We start from the raw sequence: 18,529 nt of genomic DNA, 5'->3' as shown, positions 1-18,529 counted from the left end.
CACCGCCCCTGCGGCTGCGGGGAGGGGTATGGGCCTCGTGGGTCCCCTGGGTGCCGTGGGAAGCGCTGGGCTGTCGGCTGTGCCGAGCCGAGTTGTACACACGGCTGGGACCGTCCGAGGGGCTCGGCCACGCTCGGCATGGGGCTCCGGCTCCCGCTGCGCCGGAGCACCAGCTTCACCCCCGACCACCCTGCCCTCATGGAGGTGCCTGGCCCCGCTGCCCTGAAGATGGAAGCAAACGTCCTTGTGATGGGAGCGGACAACGTAGGGAAATCAGGTGAGAACTGACCGTGAACTGTAGCAGGGGATTCCCAGGCTGAAAACTGCAGCAGTGTTCGGAGGACCAGTGGCAGGGAGCAGCCCATGGAGTGAATTGGTGAGATGGGGCTGAGCCCTGGGGTGCAGCTGTGATTCAAGGTGGGGAAGCTGAGCACACCCTTGTAGCCAGCTGGAATGACAGGGGAAGGTATTTTCCACTGAGCTGCAGTTTGCCGATGCTCCGGATCGTGCAGATGCTTTGGTTCGTGCTGTGCCTCTGCTGCACTCACTGACCTGCTGATGGCTGGAGAAACTCAGAGGTCGTTGCTGCTTGTAGGAGTTTACAAGGGCATGGTGCCTGACTCTGCTCTGGATTTAGAAAGGAGAATCCTCCAGGTTTTGGGTTATTCTGATGATTCCTGTCCTTCCGCCTGCAGCTCTGACCGTGCGTTTCCTGACCCGGCGCTTTATTGGAGAGTACGGAGACATGGGTGAGTGCCAGGCCAGGCCAGGCCAGTTCCCAGTGGGGACTGGGGGCCAGAGACAACCCTGCTTCTGCCTGTGGGATTTCATTGCAGCCCATCCTCTCCTGCCTTTCCCCAGAGCATTTGCCTGCTCCCAGGGGCTCCTGGGTTGTGTTTGTTCAGTGACCCATCTCTTTGCTCCAGAGCTGCTTCTCTGGGGTGCAAAGGGTCCGGGGTGGCAGCTGGTGGCACCATGAAGATGACGATTTTTTTTTTCTTTTTGGGGGCACAGAATTCATCTACAGCCACAACCTGACTGTGGATGGCCGAGAGATTCTCTTACACATCTGGGATGTCCCCAGTTCCCAGGTGAGAGGGTTCCACTCCTATCACCCCCTTCTACCTCAGGGGCAAAAAATCATTTTACAGGAAGTTTCCTATGGGGAACCACAGGCTGGGAGTCCAGTTGAGCAAGGCTTTCAAATCAGAGGGTTCATAAGTGACTGAACCCTTCTCACCTGCCAAGCACAGGACAGCAGTGCTGCTGACAGGGTAGCAATAGTTACCATAGCCCATGGCCCTCTGGCTGAGAACACTGGAGCTGAAGCCCTGATGCTAATACAGAACTGTGTTAAAGAAGTAGAGGTGCTGCTCTGAAGTCCCCACACTGTTATCACCTACAGCCTGCAGTGCTTGGCAGCTGGGTGAGGGTTAGGATTAGGCTATGATGCTGAAAGCTGAATCATCCCCCCATCGGTTAGCTCTGCCAGGTGCTGCTCTGCCCTCCTCAGTACCCCTCTTTCTCTCTGCCCTTTTGCTGTTCTCTGTCCTGACAGGCTCAGGATTGCCCTCTTCTCTCAGGCAGGCCTGGAGAGAGGGAGCCTAATAAAACAACCCTTCCTTTTCTTTTTCCCCAGGAGCAGGCAGAGGATGGCTCCTCAGAGGAGAAGCGAATCCAGTGGGCAGACAGCTTTGTCCTGGTCTATAGCATCTGTGACCGTGCCAGCTTCAACATCCTGCCCCTCAAAATCCAGTTCATCAAGGCTGCCAAGGAGGGGCAGAGCCAGGAGAAGGTGCCCATTGTCATTGTGGGCAACAAACGGGACCTGCACCACCAGCGGGTGGTGTCCAGCGAGGAGGGGCGGCTCCTGGCCCTCTCTTTAGACTGCGGTTTCTATGAGGTCTCTGCAGCTGAGGCTTATCACGGGGCCCTCATGGTCTTCCACGGACTGGCCAAGCTCATCCCGGACACCAAGCTGGCCCTGAAGAAGGGCACAGGGATCCGGGGCATCGTCAAGACCATGTCGGCTGTGTTTGCCCGTAAGCGAACTGACTCCCTGTGAGCCCCTGCACGGGTGCTGCTGCTCTCTGTGCTGCCCAGCTGGGCCAAGCCTCCTCGCTGGGTGCCCATGGACATGGTGTGTGTCTTTCCATAAGTATGACGGGTTCCTCGCTGTCCTCCCAGGGCCAGGGTCTGGTGTCCTGCCATGCACAGCCAGTGCTGCTGAGGACTGTAGTGGGTTACTCTTGGCTCTGCTACGGGACAGCCTCATCTCTTTGCTGTACCAGCTCTTTAGGTGCCTCCTGCTTTCTCCTTCCATCCTCCAACACTGGAAACCACGGGGGGATTTTGCCAAACTCCAGGCAGCAGCATCCCTAGCTCCTGCAGCAGGAGCTGCCCAGGCTGTCAGCAATTAGGGAGAATATACTCCTCTGTACAGCACACGACTCCCTGTCTCTCCACTCCTACTCTGGGATCCTTATTCCTGTTTAACCCTCATCAGGATCCTCTTCAGTAACCCTGGAGCACCCGTGAGCTGGAGAGGTGGGGCTTTCTCCACTGGTGAGGCGCTGCTAGTTCCCACGTGTGTGTCGCCGTGTGAGAGTGTCCCAGAGCCCAGGGCACCGGCGATCCCGGGGGATGTGGTGAGGGCTGGTGCCTCCCATCCATCCCCCCGCCGTGCTTTTGAACAGCCGTGCTCACGGCCCTCTCCCCCACAGCCTTTCAGCCATCACAGCCGTTTGTTTCCCTTGTGCGGGCGGGCGCTGTACAGGCTGTGCCTGGGAAAAGCCAGGAGCGGGGCTCGTTCCCAGGATGGGAATTGCACCAGGAGCCTTCCCAAGCCACTCCTTCTGTGGGGCTGCCTGTCCCCGGGGAGGAAAGGAGCTGGGGAAAGGGGTCGCTGGGCTCCTCGCTGACCCCTCTGCTACTGGGAGGCTTTTCCCTGCCTCTCCCAAACCCTTCTCTTTGTGCCCTGGGAAAGCAGTGTATTGGAAGAGGGTTTGTGCGTGCTGTAGGGACACTGATTTCTCTGCTGTGTTCTTCTGGAAATGCAATAAATTGTCTTTGGCAGGAAGCCCCGGCTCCTTGGAGCTGTGAATTTGTACTTGGGGCATGGGAAGAGACACGTACCGTGCTGGGCACGAGCACCCACTCTGTGGGCAGCTACCCACAGGGAATGTAACAGGATGTTTCCTGCACCCACTCCCTTGGCCCTGAGTTGGGGGGCTCACCCCACTGTGTTCCCTTGGTTTGGTGTCTCACTGCCAGAAAGAAGCCGAGCAGATGGGGTGAGTGGCAGGTGGTTTATTATTGCAGGTTTATTATTGCAGCAGATGCAACAAGGTGTTGTGGGAAGCCAGGTGATCCTGTGGGAGAGGGGCTCCAGGAGCTCCACCTGTTCTTTTTCCTGACCCCAACATCCATCCCACCACCAGCTGGGAGAGAAGTGCCCAGGGTTTTCCCACTCATGAATCCTGCTGGTTGGTGGGTATCTTCCGCCCCTCCATGGAGGAGCAATCTGTGCCTAGGGATGTGCCCTGCAAGGGGGGATGGAGGGAGGAAGGATGGAGACGTAGGCTTGCTATGGTGATATTTGACAGCTTTTCCATCCTCCCCTCTCTCTCTCAATGTGTAGCCCATCTAAGTTCACCCTGTCTGCTGAGGAGGGTAGCCCAGTGCCAGCCCTGGGTGATCCCTTCTTCTGGTCTCACTGCTCTTTTCACATCTCCTTCACCTTCCTAGTCCCACCTTCCCCTACCTTCTCCTTCTGGCAGCAGAGCTTTTGGTTGCCTTTATTCCCCCACCCTGGCCTTGATGCACTCCAGAATAAGCTATCCTATGGCCTGTCTACCACTTCGAGCTCCTGTCCTGGAACAGGGGTGTGTGTGGGAAGCTGGCAGGGGCCCCGGCAAAGCGTGCTGAGGGGATTTGAGAGGGGCTGGGATGTGCTTGTCCCGCCCCTGGCTCAGTCCTTCTTGTAGACAGGACTGTAGAGGTTGCCGTAGTAGGCCCGGCTGTACACGGACTCGGGGCTGAAGCGGTAGGAGCCCTCGCTCACGCGCCTGTTGTAGGGGGAGAAGGCGGATTTCCGCGGGAACGGGTACTCGGGCTCCAAGGCAGGGCTGCGGTAGTAACTGTGCCGCAGGAACAGGGGGTCCTCGAGCCCCAGGAAGGACAGGGGGTGATGGCCGCGGTACAGCCGCCAGTCATTCCTCAGCTGGGATTTCTCCTCGGTGGAGGGGGCAGCAGGCTTGGTCTCCTCCTCCTCCTCCTCCTTCTTCTCTTTCTTCTCCGTGTTGGTTTTGCTGGCCCTGGTTGCTTCTTCTTCCTTCACCGACTGCCTGCGGAGCTGAGAGATGGGGTGAGCACCCAGCCAGGTGGAGCCACCTGCCAGCCCTGCTCCACCTGTGCTACACAGCCCCCACTTAAACTGGGAGAACCTCAGGAGAAGCCAGTTTGCCCCCAGAGTGGAGAGGAGTGGGTGACTTGTAGTCCTAGAGCAGATGTAGTGGAGAGATGCTCACAGGGGAACAACAGGCTGAGGTAAAGGAGAGTTTGAGTTCAGGGTCTCAGCCTGAACTTTCACCTTCCCGGGAATGTGGGAACCTTGGCTTGGCCATGAACTGTGTGAAGACATCACCACTGTCTGACCCATTTGTTCTGTTGGGGGACTCACTCTTGTGGCTTCAGGGATGCTCAAGAGGAGGGTGGGACTGAGGCATCTTCATGGCATCTCCCCAGTCTGGTCCCCTTGACATTGCCTGCAGCTGTGGGGTGCTCGTGGCAGGAGACTGAGCAAAATGGGCTTTGCAGGAGATGGACAGGGAGCAAACTCACCGGCACGTAGCTGTACAGGGTGCCCAGCAGATGCTTAGGGGCACTGACGAGGGTGCCCCCGAGAGCATCCACAGTCTCCATGGCCCTGGACAGCCTGCGGGGGGTGAAGAGGATCAAGCCCTCTGCCGCATCCCAGGCCACTGCTGGCACCTTCTTCACGCTGGAGATGCCCGAGGCGCAGGCGGTTTGCAGGTTGTGAGCCACGCTGCCCACGAGCCCAGGGTCCTGTCCCGCCTGCCCAGAGAAACCAGCTCAGCTCCTGGAGCCGCCCCACCTCCAGGGAGGACAGGGGTGGCCCTCGTTTCCCCATCCCCTTTGCAGCTCTAAGCCTGAGAGATTTGATTTCAGCTGGCTGCTCTGCAAAAGCCACCGCAGCTCTTTGCAGCAGGGTCTCTGCCTGTCCCTGCCAGCTCCCCCCACTCCGGGCCCCGGGGGACCCTCTGCTCGAGGCTGTGCTTCCGCTGCAGGCAGAGGCAAAGGGCACTGACCCCAACCTGCTGCTTCCCGTCCCCAGGTCCCAGCGGAGCCGATGCAGGAGACTGTTCCCAGCCCCACCGGCTCAGACCACCCCTCCCTGCTGGGACCATGGCTGGGGATTGTTCAGGGGTGTTCAGAGGTTCAGTAGGGAGTTCGATGCTGGCATCCCACAGCTCCAAAGGAGTTTTGAATAGGGTGATTTTGCCTGGCACAGAGGCTGCCCACAGCTCCCAACTTTGGGGAAAAGGAAGGGGAGTCCTGGGACTGCCTCACTGCCACCCCCTTCTTGCATCCTCCAAGCTGCATTTCAGGATTGAGCAGGGGTAGGGTCCTGATCCCCAAAGGTATGGGGGAACAACTTCTATGCTTTCATGGTCCATGGGCTGGAGGATGTTTCCTAGCTCACTGCTCTGCTTTTCTCCATACCTTGGTGTGGTTGGTGTCTTTCTTCCCTGCCTTCTCCTGCTTCTGCTCGGGTGCCTTGCTGTGGCGCCGGGTCAGCCAGCCCGCGCTGCCCTGCCTGTCTCTGCAGGCCTGGGGGGCTGCAGGGGCACTCGGCTTCACCAGGCTTCCCTGCCAGGGGAGCAAAAAGGCACCACTCAGAGGGAGCTGGCTGGTCCCACTCTGTCCTGTTTAGCCTGAGGATTTCACAGGGGTACACAGGGACTTCATTTGTGCATCTGGGGAGAAATCCTGAGGGCAGATGGGAGCTCTGGGATTTTGGCACAGGACAGGGAAGTTGTTCCCACTACAGCACAGGGTAGGAAAAGTACCTCCTTCTCCCCATCCCCACTGGGTCTCTGCAGGGGCTTTTTGCTTTAGGAAGGATGTTATGGCAAGGCCATAAATCAACAATTACATGCTGGGAACCTGCTAAAAATAACTTGTCCCACTAATGTGGTACATGGTTATGTGTGAACATCACGCAGGAACCGCCAGCCCCAGCTTGTCCTGCTGAGCAGGGGAAGCGAACTCTGCTCAGATTTGCTCCAAGGAGCCTGAAACGTCCTGTCTGAAAGCAGAATCAGCTCAAAAGAGGATATGGGGGAGCAGGAACCCAGCAGGGGGGTCCTGGCACTCACCACGATGGGGATCCAGGAGGCCAGCTCCTGCCCTTTGGTTTTGGCACGCTGGAGGCTTTGGGTGGTTTGCTGGTAAGCGCGGTGGGACACGGTGCTGACCAAAGCGCCAATCCGGCCCAGGGTGCTGGGAGCACTGGGAGCACTGGGAGCACTGGGAGCACTGGGAGCTCTGGGAGCGCTGGGAGTGCTGGGAGTGCTGGCAGCACTGGGAGTGCTGGGTGTGCTGTATGCACTGTATGGCCTGGGAGCACTGGCTGCCCTGGGAGCACTGGGAGCGCTGGGAGCCCTGGGAGCACAGGGAGTGCTGGGCGTGGTGGTGCTGCTGGGTTGCTGCTGGGACACCTTTGGTGTTGACAGACGTTTCTTTTTGGGCTTCTTCTCTAAAGGTAGAAAAGTACAGGCAGAATAGTGGTGGGAAGGTTACATTCTGGTGGGACAACCCTCCTTGGCAGCCTTAGGCCAAAATCCAGGTGTTGCCTCCTGCCCCATGCACCCCACAACTGAGGAGCCACCCAGCCAGTTGTCACCAGACTCCCTCAGAGGGGATTTGGGCATCAGGACTACCTGCTTCTTCATCCTCCTCTGGCAACAAGTATTCCATCAGCTTCTCCAGCCCTCCCAGGGCAGTGTCGACCCCTGCAGCTGCCATCTGGGTCACTGAGTTCTTCCTTGTGTACTTGGCTGTCGTTTCCACTGTGCTCTTGGTGGCCTCATAGCCCTCCGCCGCCAGCTCGATGATCTTATCCATGGAGCTGCCAATGGTGCTTTTGGCACTTTGGATGGGGCAGGAGATGGTGTCCTTCAGTTCAGATGCGAGCTGTGGGCAGAGAGATGGAGAACAGACCCTCTGGTGTGCTTGGGTTGGCACAGGACAGCCAGAGGGACTGCAGGGACCCCAGCCATGTCCATGCCAGTAAACAGCTCCAAAAGGAGCATAAGAGCTCTCTCCAACCTCAGCTGGGATGGGACACAGGACATTGCTGACTTGTATTTGGGAGCCCCAACCATCATTTGGGCTGCAGAGGCCCTTGGAGGAGCCCTCACTTGGAGATACTGCCTTGTTGCCCAGCCAGCAGCCTGTCACCACCCAGAAACAACACTAGAGGAGATGCACTCTGGGCTTTTCAGTGGGGCTGGGGGGTCCCAGATTGTCCTGTGTGGATGCCATGGGACAGAGGGAGAGAAGCGGCAAGTGTTTCTCACAGCGGCTTGGAAGAAGTTTCAGGGAGTTGCAAGGATGTGATAACTTGTTGAGCATAAACAATCTGCAGGTGGTGTTTTTCTACTTTTTCTTTCTGTTCTTCTCAAGGATGGTGTATGAGGATGTATGTATGTTTTTGTTAACTAGCCAATCAAATAGAATGTATCACTCTAAAAACCACATGGTTCTCTTGAATAAAGCCTTCTTTGCTCTTTCTACAGTACTGCCTCCCACCCTTTCCTCTGTCATTCTCAGTGCCAGAGTGACAGTCCTGCCTGTGACTTACCTTGTCAACAGGGTACTGCAGAGCAGGGATCTTCTCCTCCAGGTGGTCCAAGCCCCGGCAAGCCAGGTTGTTAGCCACAGCGACTGCCTTGGGCAAAAGCACGGTAAGAAAATCCCCCGGGCCGTGCCAGGCACGTGCTCGTGCCAGCGCTGTCCCACCAGGGGCAGCTCTGCTGGGCCCCCTGCCACGTCCCCCCCGGCAGTCAGACTCACACTGCGGCTCCAGCCGGCGCACCACGGGCTCCATGCCCCACATGGCCAGGGCGCCGGCGCCCTGCACGCCCCGCTCGTACACCTCGCACACCGAGGCCATCAGCGGGTGCGACTCCTTGGTGCTGCTGTACTTGCGCTGCAGCGTCTGGCACGTCGAGCTCACCACGGGCAGCTGCAGCACCCTCTGCAGCACGTTCTCCTGCACATGGTGGGTGGACATGGGTGAGCCAGCAGCCCTGCCCTGTTGCCCACACACCGCTGGCTCTCCGTGGGTTGCAGTGAGCAGAGGACCTCGGCGTGCATGGCAAGAGGAGGAGGCTATTTCTCCAGCCCCACTGAGGGTCTGCCAGGTGTGCTGAGTAAGGACAAGCAGGCTGGCTGCTGCCACTGAGGGAGCAGGGACACTGCAGGCAGTGTCTGAGGCGATCGGTCTGCCCTCCTCCAATGTCCCAAGCCAAACCCTTTAGATGCTCCCTCTGGCTTTCCACCCTGCGGAAACCTCCACGCTGGAGATCTGGGGACTAAATGGGGCACAGATGAAGCACAGGCACAGTTGGCAGCTATCACTTAGTGCTTACTCTCAAGGTTAACTTTTTTGAATCTGAACTACTTAATTTCAAGCAAGCAAAGAAGGTTTGTCCTTTCCCTTTGATGTATATGGATCTTTTTATATATCCCTTTTTATATGGATCTTTACTGCAGGTAAAGATCCATATAAAAAGAACATGGGACATGTGAGACAGCATGAGGTGTGGCTGGTATTCATCCAGCACAGTCAACACACACTACCTGGTGCCCTTGGCACATCTCTGCCCTTTTCTCTGTCCCTTTCCCTGTACCCACCTTGGCACTTCCATCCTGCGGAGCCTGAGTCTTCTTCACCGTCATTGTAGCGCACCCACCTGCAAAGCAAAGTTGGGAACCGCAGACTCTGCCTGAAAGCAGGGCTGGGCTTGGGCTCCCCCCTCACTCCTGCACCCCCCAAGCACAGCAGCTGGGCTGACACACAGCTCCCATGAGTGCAATGAACGTGGCATTGCCCAACACTTGACTTTTTACCAGTTAAACTGTAAAACCAAAGCCTCCATGCAGCCCTGCCCTGCTCGTGTGCCTTAACAACCAAAAAAATTAGTTGAGAGGCATGTAGTTCAGAGAAGTTATGGTAAGGGCAGGATAAAGTATGCTGGCAAAGCAAACTCAGAGCAACCAGGATGCTAACAGATGTGCATGAGAGTAGGGACAGGAAGGGAGGACAAGATCAGATAGGAGAGCGGTGGGTAGGGATATGGTGAGATGTTCAGCTGAGGTCAGCATCCCCCTCTCACATATCTGCTGCTCATAATGCCAACACTCATCCTTGTGAAAACACAGCTCCAACCCCAGCACAGACCCCTTTTTCTTAGCAGCAGATGAAATTCTAAAAATCTAGAGAGAATGGGTGATCCCTGCTCTCACTCCCTGGTCCCACTGAAGCTGTTCTGGAGCACCCAGTGGGCACAGACTACTCACCGAGGGCCAGCCTGTCCCCAGCAGAGCAGGAGCAGAGAGTGGTGTGTGCACTGTCCCTTCACCCGGGTCCTGTGAGGGTGATGCACCGTGCTCTGGCCACTACCACCACCACGAGGCCCCACCTCCCGCTTGCGTGGGCTCGGGAGCTGAGGGATTGTGGTGGAAACGGGCCAAGGAGCTCCCTGAAACCACCGTAATTGGGAACAGATGACGGCAGAAAATCCCCTTTGTCGCCTTCCCTGCAGAGTCCAGAAGCCGCAGCACGTCTGAAACGTTCCAGGGTTTAACACCGCTCCTTCCACAGGAGATGAGAAGCAGCTGCCCTGGGACCTCAGCACCTCGAAAGCAGCAGATCATGAGCAGGCAGGGAGAAGGTGAAGAGTCAGGGTTTCCTAAGAGATTAAAACCTTCCTGTATTTCTGTAAGCCCTGCTGTGCCTCACGATGGACCAGGGCACGATCCTGCTGGGAAACCTAACATAGACCATGTTTTCTCCTCAGGAGAGTTTACTGAGCACAGGGAGCAGAAGGCAGATGTAGGGGACGTATTCTGCTTGAAGCAATATGGTTTGGGCAGGTCTGCAATTTCTGAGATGATTCATGAGGCTTTTGGTGAGGAGGCTTTAGCTGAGGGTCAGGGCAGACACTACATTAGGAAAGCTTTAGGCATTTGGGGTAAGTGGAGAAAAAGATCAGTTTGGAAGTGATCTCTGAAGATCACTTCATTCAACTCTTGCTCAAAGCAGGCCTACCCCTAAAGCCAGATCAGGCTGCTCTTGGTCTTGCCCAGTCTTAAAAACTTCCAGTGAGAGGATTCCCCTCTCTCTGGGGCCCAGTTTCTGTGCTATTAATGGTTCCATATCATTGGTTAAACTATTTTTTCCTAATTTCCAGCTGGAATTTTCTTTGTTGTACCTGAAATCCCCTATCTTTGCTTTGTGCACCTCTGAGCAGAGTTTGTGCCCCATTTGGTGCTGGTGCAGCCTGTGTTCCATGCCCCTGAATGCCCCCTCAGTCATCTTCTGACAGACTATTCAGGATGTCTCCTGTGATGTTGGAGCTAAAACAAGACATGGTTCCCCAAATATGGATTCAGAAATGCTTTGTAGAGGAACAACTGCCCTCCTTGACCAGCCAGCACTAAAATGCTGCTCTTCCATGGCCTCAGTGCACAGGAGGCACACTGGGGACTCACACCATGGCCAACAAGTCCATTTGTGGCACTGACTGAAAAGAAGACCCCACCACCTGTATGGGACTATGCCGAGTTTTGGTTACTGATGGCAGATGAGCCACACCGATGAGACGAGGACAGCGTGGTGGAAAGAGACAAATACCCGAGGACAAGGCAATAATCAGGGAGATGAGTGCAGATGAGAGGTCCAGGGCTGCTGTGTGTCCCTTGGCATGTGGCTCACAATGCCCACAGCTGCCCAGCACGGCACTCAGCACATGGAGGTGAGCACCCGACACGGCTCCATGGCTCCCTGCGTGTGGCTGCCCTGCTCCTGTGTGGGGGTGCGAGGCTTCCCTGGGCCATGGGAAAGCCACAGACAGAGAGAAAATGCCCCCTTTGCTTCCCAAAGAACCCAGAGTTTGCTCCCAGCCCGGGGCTGTGCCTGCCCTGCTGGCTGGGTACAGAGGCACATGAATGTGCTGGGCTCCTTCCAACTGTGCTGGGGTCAGCCACTGCCCTTGAGACAGAGGGACAAAGGGCACCAGCCTGCTTGAAAGTTTGCTCTCTTGGCACTGAGAATTTTTCCAGCCCTGCTGGCACGGCTGAAAGTGCAGAGGGCACAGCAACCTCCTCCCTGCCTTGGCTGGAGTGAGGAGCCAACGCAGCCTTTGCCCTACTAATGCCTGTGCTCATCCCCTTCCTCTGGGGCAAAGGCTGTGCCAGCCCCAGCTCTGCAGGGCAAAGGTACCACGGCCTCCCTGCCCACCACTCCAGCACCAGGAACACTCCCTGTGCTCCTGCAGGCAATGTTTAGAGCTCCAGATCCACAGGGTGCAGGGAAGCAGATTCACACCCCTGTCTTTGCAGTCAGTTCTGTACTCAGTAATGTACCACGGTGAGGGGATGAGCCAGATGCCCAAAGCCCTGCAAGGCACCTTTATATTTTGGTCTGGGAAGGAGCTGGAGAAATATCTGCTTCATTTCCATGCAGGTTCAGCAATCCCATAACCACTGCTGACAGATGTCTGCCCAGTTTCTTTTTAAGGATGCCCTCCTAGGCAAGCTATTTAGATTTTTACTTTATTTTCAGTTCAAAAAAAGGTGTGGTTTAATTCTTTGTGGCAATATAAAAGTATTATCTCCTGGATTTAGAGACCGATTTATTGCCTTGCTCTTGGCAAAAAACCTTTTAGACATTTGGAAGACTACTCATATTCTCCCCTAGCGACACTTCCTCTACAGAACTGGTTTATTTGGTATCTCCCTGGAGATGATGGTTTTTAACCTTTGCCTGCTCTTGATGCTCACCTGGGAATCCCCAATGGCTCACATATTCCTTGAATTGTCATGCCAAGCACACTGCTAGTGTTAGAAAGGCCTTGTCTGTAAGCAGAAGAGAAGATGACCACTCTCCTACTGTTTCCCTTACAGAGTGTATATGACGCCACTAATCCAGAAGAAAACTCTTGCTAAAGCACTCCCGAATGCCATGCTTTATACATTGCCCAGGAGCTGACATTTGGGAGCTTCCAAGTTTGCAAGACTCTCACTGCAGGGGGTAGGAGCTAACAGTGAGCTCAGTTTAATGTTTATCCTGGCTCCATCCCTTGCCACCTCTGCTTGAGATGTCACCTTTTGTTCCGCCCCTGAACTGGCATTTAAACCATGCCCATCCAAATGAAAAGCTGTTTATAAGATACTGAAATGCAGGTGCCCCTGTCCCTTTCACCCAGCTGTGCCTACACTGGCCACCAGGCAATTCCCAAAACACCTCCTTGTTTCAGGGCACTCTAAGGATGCAGTTTCACCTGATACTCACACATTTCCCAATGTTTTTGCAGCTGAAATTCTGATTCTGAATTAGCTGGATGAATCTAGCTGCCAATTGGGTAGTGCAAAAGGAAAGCTCTAGAACCCACTCACAGGCAATGTCTCTTTAAGAGTGTCACCCTTCATAAAATTCAGAGATGGGAGGAATTCACCCTCCTTCAGCATCTCTTTACACCACCTTCCAAGTGATACACAGACACAGTGTCACACTCATCACAGTTTATTGCTTCTGTTCAAACATCTTGTTATTACTCCAACTGCTGTATTAGAAACAGATACAAAAAAAGGCACTAAAAGGATTTTCTCCATATGATCACAATCCTATAGCTTCAGTCACATTATGTTAAGGTACCTTAAATCACCAGCCTCCAGCTGGGGAGCAGAAGGCAAATATTAGTGCTAAACATCCAGTAAACAGAGGCACTCTTGTGTGTTCCAGCCTACATCATGGGGAATGGGACAGGCAGGGCTGAGACAGGCTGAAAACCCACCCCCAATTCCCTCAATAAGGCTGTACAAGCTAATCCACACCTGGCCCTATGGGAGAAACATCAAAGCCTGGCTCAGGGCTTTGCACAGTGTTTGCCTGCAAGGCACAGGGAGGGAGATTGGGCTGGATCAATGGCTTTCCCTGAAAAGTGTAAGAGAGCAAGAGAAAGCAGCTGGCAAACCAGTGAAAGTATTTTGTGAAGTATTTTGCATCTGAGAGCTCCCTGAGTGGGACTGAAAACACATTTTTAGCAATAAGATGGAATTCTGTAGACAAAAGCCCGGTCAAACCTCTACTGTCAGATGATCAAGACTCCTCTTCCTTTCTTCCAGGGGTAATGATCAACTCTGACTAAGGTAGGGATGGCTTCCACATTGCCAGGAGATGAAAGACAAATGGAGAAAGAAACAAAAAAATTCCATTGTTATAAAGGAGAGGAAGCCTAGAATATAGCCTATAATATATATCCCACACACCTTGCTCCATTTTGGCCTGAACTGCCAGTATGCTTCTACTTCTAGTGCTACTCATTTTCATATTGAAAAGAAGAGCTCCTGAAGGCCACATCTGGTCTTCAAACACAATTATCCTGTCCAGCAACCTTCTTCTTTTCAAACACTTCACTGGCAGACTATCACTTCATATTCAAACTGGAAGTAATTCCAAGCCCAACCACAACTTCAGGTAAACTAGAGCACTGCCTTACCTGCTTACTTAATTCCATATCCTTTGCCTTTTAATGAAGGAGACCCACACCTTTTAATTTTCTGGTTTTAGATAGCATCAGAAATAATAAGAGAGAACTTTGGTCCAGGTTAGTCTGTTCACATATCCTTGATAGATTAAACAAGGACTTCTTACACCAGGAAGCAGCAGAACACACAGGCCTAACTCTGATGAAGAAAAATGTTACATTTATCTCCTGTATAATGTGCAATTTGTCTAAGAGGGTGTCAGACTGGTACTCTGCAAAGTCAGGAGCAGCAAAAACTGCATGCCATGCTAGAGAGCTGGACACAGCATTTCTCTTTTAACCCAGTTACACTGCCAGCTATCACTGCCAGTAAGGTCAGTGATGAACAATAACACAGTTGCAGGGCAACAAAATGAGGCATTTCCAAATGGTTGAACCCATTCAGCCAGCGAGGGAACACACAAGCAATCATGTGGTCATGAGCAGGGAGGAGAGGGAGCACCAGAGGAAAGTCTAAACCATGAATGCCTAAATCCTGTAAAAAGCTTTCTTACACATGGGATTCTGATGTTATCATGACAAACTCCATTCTCTTCCCTCCTGGAGCTTACACAACTAGAAACATGTCCTTGCAGTTTTTGTGACTCAACGAGCTCTGAGCCAGGCTTCTCTCCTTAACTGCATGTTCCAAACTCCTCATTACACTGGAAATTTTCATGTAAATTTAAAGAGAAAAACAAGCTCCTTATCACAATATCATTAATAAAAAATAATTGTGCTTGCAATTACAGGGGTTTGGGAGTTAACATGCTGTCCTGCACCAAAGCCCTCAGCTGTGGCCTGCTGGAGCAGTCAGAGTCACTGGCCAACAGTCCCTGGCTCACAGTATCAAGGGAAACAAAGAAAGTGCAGATTCTTGGGAGAAAAGTTGGCACACACTAGACTGCAGCTCCAGCAGCACCAGTGCACACACCACAGAGACCATTTCCAGGCACCACCACAGTGTGCTCAGTGCCTGCAGGACACAGCATCCATCAACCCAAACCCATCAGAACACATATCCCTGACTGCAGGCTGTAGCTCCTAACCCGCCTCAGCCCACTCTAGACAATCTGACTGCAGGGACCTTGGATTAGTGAATTGAAACGTTCCAGTGTAAACATGATTAGTGTAGTCATGAATCATGTACCTATTACAGTTGCCTATGCAGTTATTACACAACCCTGTATTAAAATAAAGGAATATTTTCTGATCTAGCAGCCAAGTTCCAAGTCCTCTTTCAGTTTGTGAGATATTACTCGGCCTTTTCTTCTCTCCACCCCATCAGCGAGTGTGTCATGGCACTAAACTCATCTGCAAAGGCACAGGGAAGGAAAAGTGGCAGAATTCACTTCTTCAGAGGACAAAATTAATCTTGAGATTATTTTAAGACATGTTCATTCGAAAGTGCTATATGAAGATAAAAATCTGTCAGAGGATCAAAGCTACTGCCTTACACTATGAAGCTCCTTTTATGTCACTGTTTCAGCTTCAGATGTGGGCTTGCTAATGTGAGGATCCCCACCAGGGAGGAAAGGATGCCACAGAAACCAATCACTCCTGGGTTGGTCTTGTAGATTCCCAGCGTATCCAAAGGGCCCGAGAGATCACAGAGGTTCTTCACCAAGTCCAGCAGCAAAGGAGGATTCCTTTTCAGTATCTGAAAGAGCTGGCAGAGAAAACTGTGCAAACCATCGCTCTTCTCACCGTTTAGCTCCTCGCCGTGTTTCTGCCAGACGGAATTCTCCTTTGTCTTTTCCTCCAGCGCAGCTTGTTCCAGCCTCCAGGAGATCTCATAGCAGTCCCTGGCCAGGTTCATCAGCAGGGAGCAGTAGTAGCACTTGGTAGCCCAGGTGTGCCACTTGGGTTTGTCGACGTGCGGCTGGAGCCCGACGCTGCGGAGCCACAGCACGGCGTCGCACACGAAGTACAGGGCCCGGCTCAGGTGGGAGGCCGTGAGGCACAGGCGAGGAACCACCTCGGGCAGCTCTGCAGCTCTCCTGGCTGCCACCAAGGCGTGCACCATATTGCCCAGCCTGAACACTGCAAGAAAGCCCACACAGGTTAGCTCGGCCTGCCACGGTCTGCGTGTACTTTTGGAGGGCTTTGGGCATTTGTATGCTCGAGCATTTGCTAGAATTTAGTGAGGAAAGGGGTGTCAACATTTCAGTTTCATGTAAACATCACCAGCCCCAGGACATACACATACATTTGGTCAACAGCCTCTCTTGCCACTCTGTTCTTGCACCTGGGGGCCCTCTGGACCAATATCACCCTCAGCTCTGCAGGAGTCAGTGCCAGCAAATAAAGAACACAAACAGAGCCTCTACTTTCAGCTGTACATTTCACCTCACTTTGTGGACAGAAGATGTTACTGCATTGATCCTATTGCAGCCATGAGATACAGGTTGCCTCTGTGCCTGTGAAAGCTGGTGATTCACGTGCTGAGCACAGGGACCAAAGTCCCTCCTCAGCCCTGAATCTGCCACAGGCACATGTAGCTCCCTGCAAATTGTGTGGAACACTGTTTTCCATTTCAAACCCCAACATATGGCAAACGTGATTCCACCTGCTGCACCGTTTGGGTTTTGGCCCCTGAATGTTAATACAATATTACTGAAAATACTTTTTACACCCTGCTGCCTTGTCACAGTGACAGATGCTGACAGCACCCAAGCCTGGTGGGTGCTGTCAAGAGCCCTGAATTCAGGCCTGGTGTCTTTTAGTGATTTATTTAGCAGAAGCATGAGAATTATGGTTATGCTGATAAACCAACTGGCCTCCCCACTGGAAATGACCATAACTCTGAAGCTAATGGAATAATAAACAAATCCATGGCAATATGATAGACTAGAATATTTGTCTGATGTGTTGCAGTTGTTCCAGGATTGAGCAATTGACAAGTGGGTGCAAGATCAAGCTGAAAACAAGTGATACACACATAGTAACAGTGTAATCATCGTGCTTGCCACCGTGACACAGAAGGGAGTGATGCAAATGGTCAGGCTGTAAGCATGGAAGGGTATGTCCTTTAGTAGGGTAGAACTGCTAAAGAGATTAATGTGTTAAGTAGGATACAAAAGCCATATTGAAGGATGGTCCTTCAGAAGTGATTTTGTGGGATGATGATCTTTCAGCGCTGGGCTGTTTCAACCCACCAGCTGGAAAGACACAGTGAGCCAGCCTTGCCTCATAACCCTGCTCTGTCCTTGAACAGAGGTGACAATTTGGCCTCTACAGCAATAGCTGACTGTTAACTTATTCCTCTCATCCTTCCAGCAGTAATTCCAATTGTCTAACTGAAGAGGAGGCTGAGGAAATAAAAAAAGTCTATTTAGCCCTACCTAGCCTGGCAAGCCACGGCAGGGATAAGGTCTATTGACAGTTTTGTAAATGTACTAAAAGAGGTTTTGTGGCTCAAGGTAGGTTAACTACAGAAACACATGGCAGTGGCTGTTGTACTGGAAGGAGCAAGCGAAGAAGTTCTTATCCCTCTAGACACCAGGTACTTACTTTTCCGGCCAGAGCTCATGCTAGATTCCAACTGCTTGAGTTTCATTACCAGCTTCTTTTTATCGGCTTTATTCTCTATTAAATAGCTAAGCAACATGCATGTGAATTGAGTGGCTCTGGAAGGAAAAAAACGAGGAGAGGGGGACACAGGTGAGACACGGACAGTCACAGGATGGCAGCAGCAGGACAGGTTTATTCCACAGACTCAGAACTGTCAGGGAAGGAGACCTCGCAGTACAACCCCAGTGTCAAGGCAGGGTTCCCTGGAGCGGGTGACACGGAACGTGTCCAGGTGGGTTCGGGAGTTCCCAGACAGGGAGACTCCAGCACCTCCCTGGGCAGCCGCTCAGCGCCCCGCCGCCCGCAACCGACAGGAGTTCCTCCTCACGCTGAGGAGGAGGAAAATAAAAACTTGTGCTTTACTTTACGGCCACTGCTCCTCGTCCTGTCGCTGGGCACGGCGGAGGAGGGCCCGGCACCATCCTCGGGGCAGGGCGGGAGGTGCCCGGGGCCCGCGGCGGGGCCGGGCGGGCTGCGGGACGGGCACGGCGGGACGGGCACGGCCGCGGGGCCGCTGACGGGCCCTGGCTCCGTGCCGGGGGTGCCGGGGAGGACGCCTGCCCCCACACTCACCGGAAGAGCTGGTCGCGGCCCTGGGAGCGGTTGGTGAAGTTCACGAAGCCCTCCATGGCTCGGCGGCACGGCGGGAGCCGCGCGGGGGCCGCGGCCGCTCCGCCCCGCCGCGCCCGGGCCCCGCCCCGCCGCGGAACGCTCCGCTGCGCGCCGCGTTCCCGGCCGGGCTGCGGCACCACGGGGCCGTTACCACGGCAACCGTCAACAACGGAGCAGCGGCGGTGTCACCCCTAAAGGCTTCCCCCGCCCCGGAGCCGCCGGCTGACCCGCGGCGGATCCTCCCGGGAAACAGAAGGAGCTCGGCACTGCCCCACGGCCCCTCGGCCCCCAGAACGGCCCCACGGTCCCCGGCCCCGCTCCGAGGTCAGGCCGCTGTGAGGGGTGACGGCGGTGGGGTGCGCCCGTGTGCGCATGGCCCCGCCGCGGAGGTGAAGCTCGAAAGCACCCGGTGTCTTGGAAATGAAGTATATAAAACTCCCAGTGAGAGCACCTGCTCTCAAAGTTAATCGCTGGGATTTTACCCAGGCCGAATAAGTCCTGGGTAA

General features: G+C 54.0%; 3 protein-coding genes across 4 annotated transcripts; 1 reads left to right on the top strand and 2 right to left on the bottom strand.

Moving 5' to 3' along the window:
• Positions 1–138: 138 nt before the first annotated feature.
• Positions 139–2,065, top strand: LOC311158382 (ras-related and estrogen-regulated growth inhibitor-like protein; the record flags this gene model as incomplete). Its single annotated transcript, XM_084213751.1, has 4 exons — positions 139–277; positions 696–749; positions 1,015–1,091; positions 1,640–2,065. The coding sequence occupies 4 exons, from the start codon at positions 139–141 to the stop codon at positions 2,063–2,065; spliced, it is 696 nt and encodes a 231-aa protein (XP_084069877.1).
• Positions 2,066–3,361: 1,296 nt separating this feature from the next.
• Positions 3,362–9,664, bottom strand: PLIN1 (perilipin 1). 2 transcript variants are annotated; one of them, XM_084213471.1, is made up of 9 exons: positions 9,610–9,664; positions 8,944–9,002; positions 8,101–8,299; positions 7,889–7,971; positions 6,966–7,218; positions 6,402–6,781; positions 5,746–5,892; positions 4,843–5,076; positions 3,362–4,354 (listed from the first exon to the last, which is right to left on the bottom strand). In XM_084213471.1, exons 2-9 carry the CDS (start codon positions 8,986–8,988, stop codon positions 3,971–3,973), a joined length of 1,725 nt encoding a protein of 574 aa, XP_084069597.1. In that variant the 5' UTR covers positions 8,989–9,002; positions 9,610–9,664; the 3' UTR covers positions 3,362–3,970. The 2 variants fall into 2 exon arrangements, with proteins under 2 accessions (XP_084069597.1, XP_084069596.1); XM_084213470.1 differs by lacking the exon at positions 9,610–9,664 and having other exon boundaries at positions 8,944–9,063.
• A 3,208-nt stretch (positions 9,665–12,872) lies between these two features.
• PEX11A (peroxisomal biogenesis factor 11 alpha) lies at positions 12,873–18,060 on the bottom strand. The gene is made up of 3 exons (XM_084213903.1): positions 17,985–18,060; positions 17,352–17,467; positions 12,873–15,881 (listed from the first exon to the last, which is right to left on the bottom strand). Exons 1-3 carry the CDS (start codon positions 18,038–18,040, stop codon positions 15,316–15,318), a joined length of 738 nt encoding a protein of 245 aa, XP_084070029.1. The 5' UTR covers positions 18,041–18,060; the 3' UTR covers positions 12,873–15,315.
• Positions 18,061–18,529: the final 469 nt, after the last annotated feature.

This window comes from Fringilla coelebs (genome assembly GCF_963513975.1).
Source record: "Fringilla coelebs genome assembly, chromosome: 12".
Classification (NCBI taxonomy): Eukaryota; Metazoa; Chordata; class Aves; order Passeriformes; family Fringillidae; genus Fringilla; species Fringilla coelebs.
This window is presented reverse-complemented; position numbering and strand designations above follow the sequence as displayed.

Excerpts from the sequence above, each read along its gene's own strand:
- PLIN1 (XM_084213471.1), bottom strand. The coding sequence starts at position 8,988 with ATGACGGTGAAGAAGACTCAGGCTCCGCAGGATGGAAGTGCCAAG. Across the intron at positions 7,219-7,888 it reads TGCAGTACCCTGTTGACAAG|CTCGCATCTGAACTGAAGGA; the intron begins GTAAGTCACAGG and ends CTCTGCCCACAG. Across the intron at positions 6,782-6,965 it reads AGAGGAGGATGAAGAAGCAG|AGAAGAAGCCCAAAAAGAAA; the intron begins GTAGTCCTGATG and ends TTCTACCTTTAG.
- PEX11A (XM_084213903.1), bottom strand. The coding sequence starts at position 18,040 with ATGGAGGGCTTCGTGAACTTCACCAACCGCTCCCAGGGCCGCGACCAG. Across the intron at positions 17,468-17,984 it reads GGCCGCGACCAGCTCTTCCG|AGCCACTCAATTCACATGCA; the intron begins GTGAGTGTGGGG and ends TTTTCCTTCCAG. Across the intron at positions 15,882-17,351 it reads CATGAGCTCTGGCCGGAAAA|TGTTCAGGCTGGGCAATATG; the intron begins GTAAGTACCTGG and ends GCTTTCTTGCAG.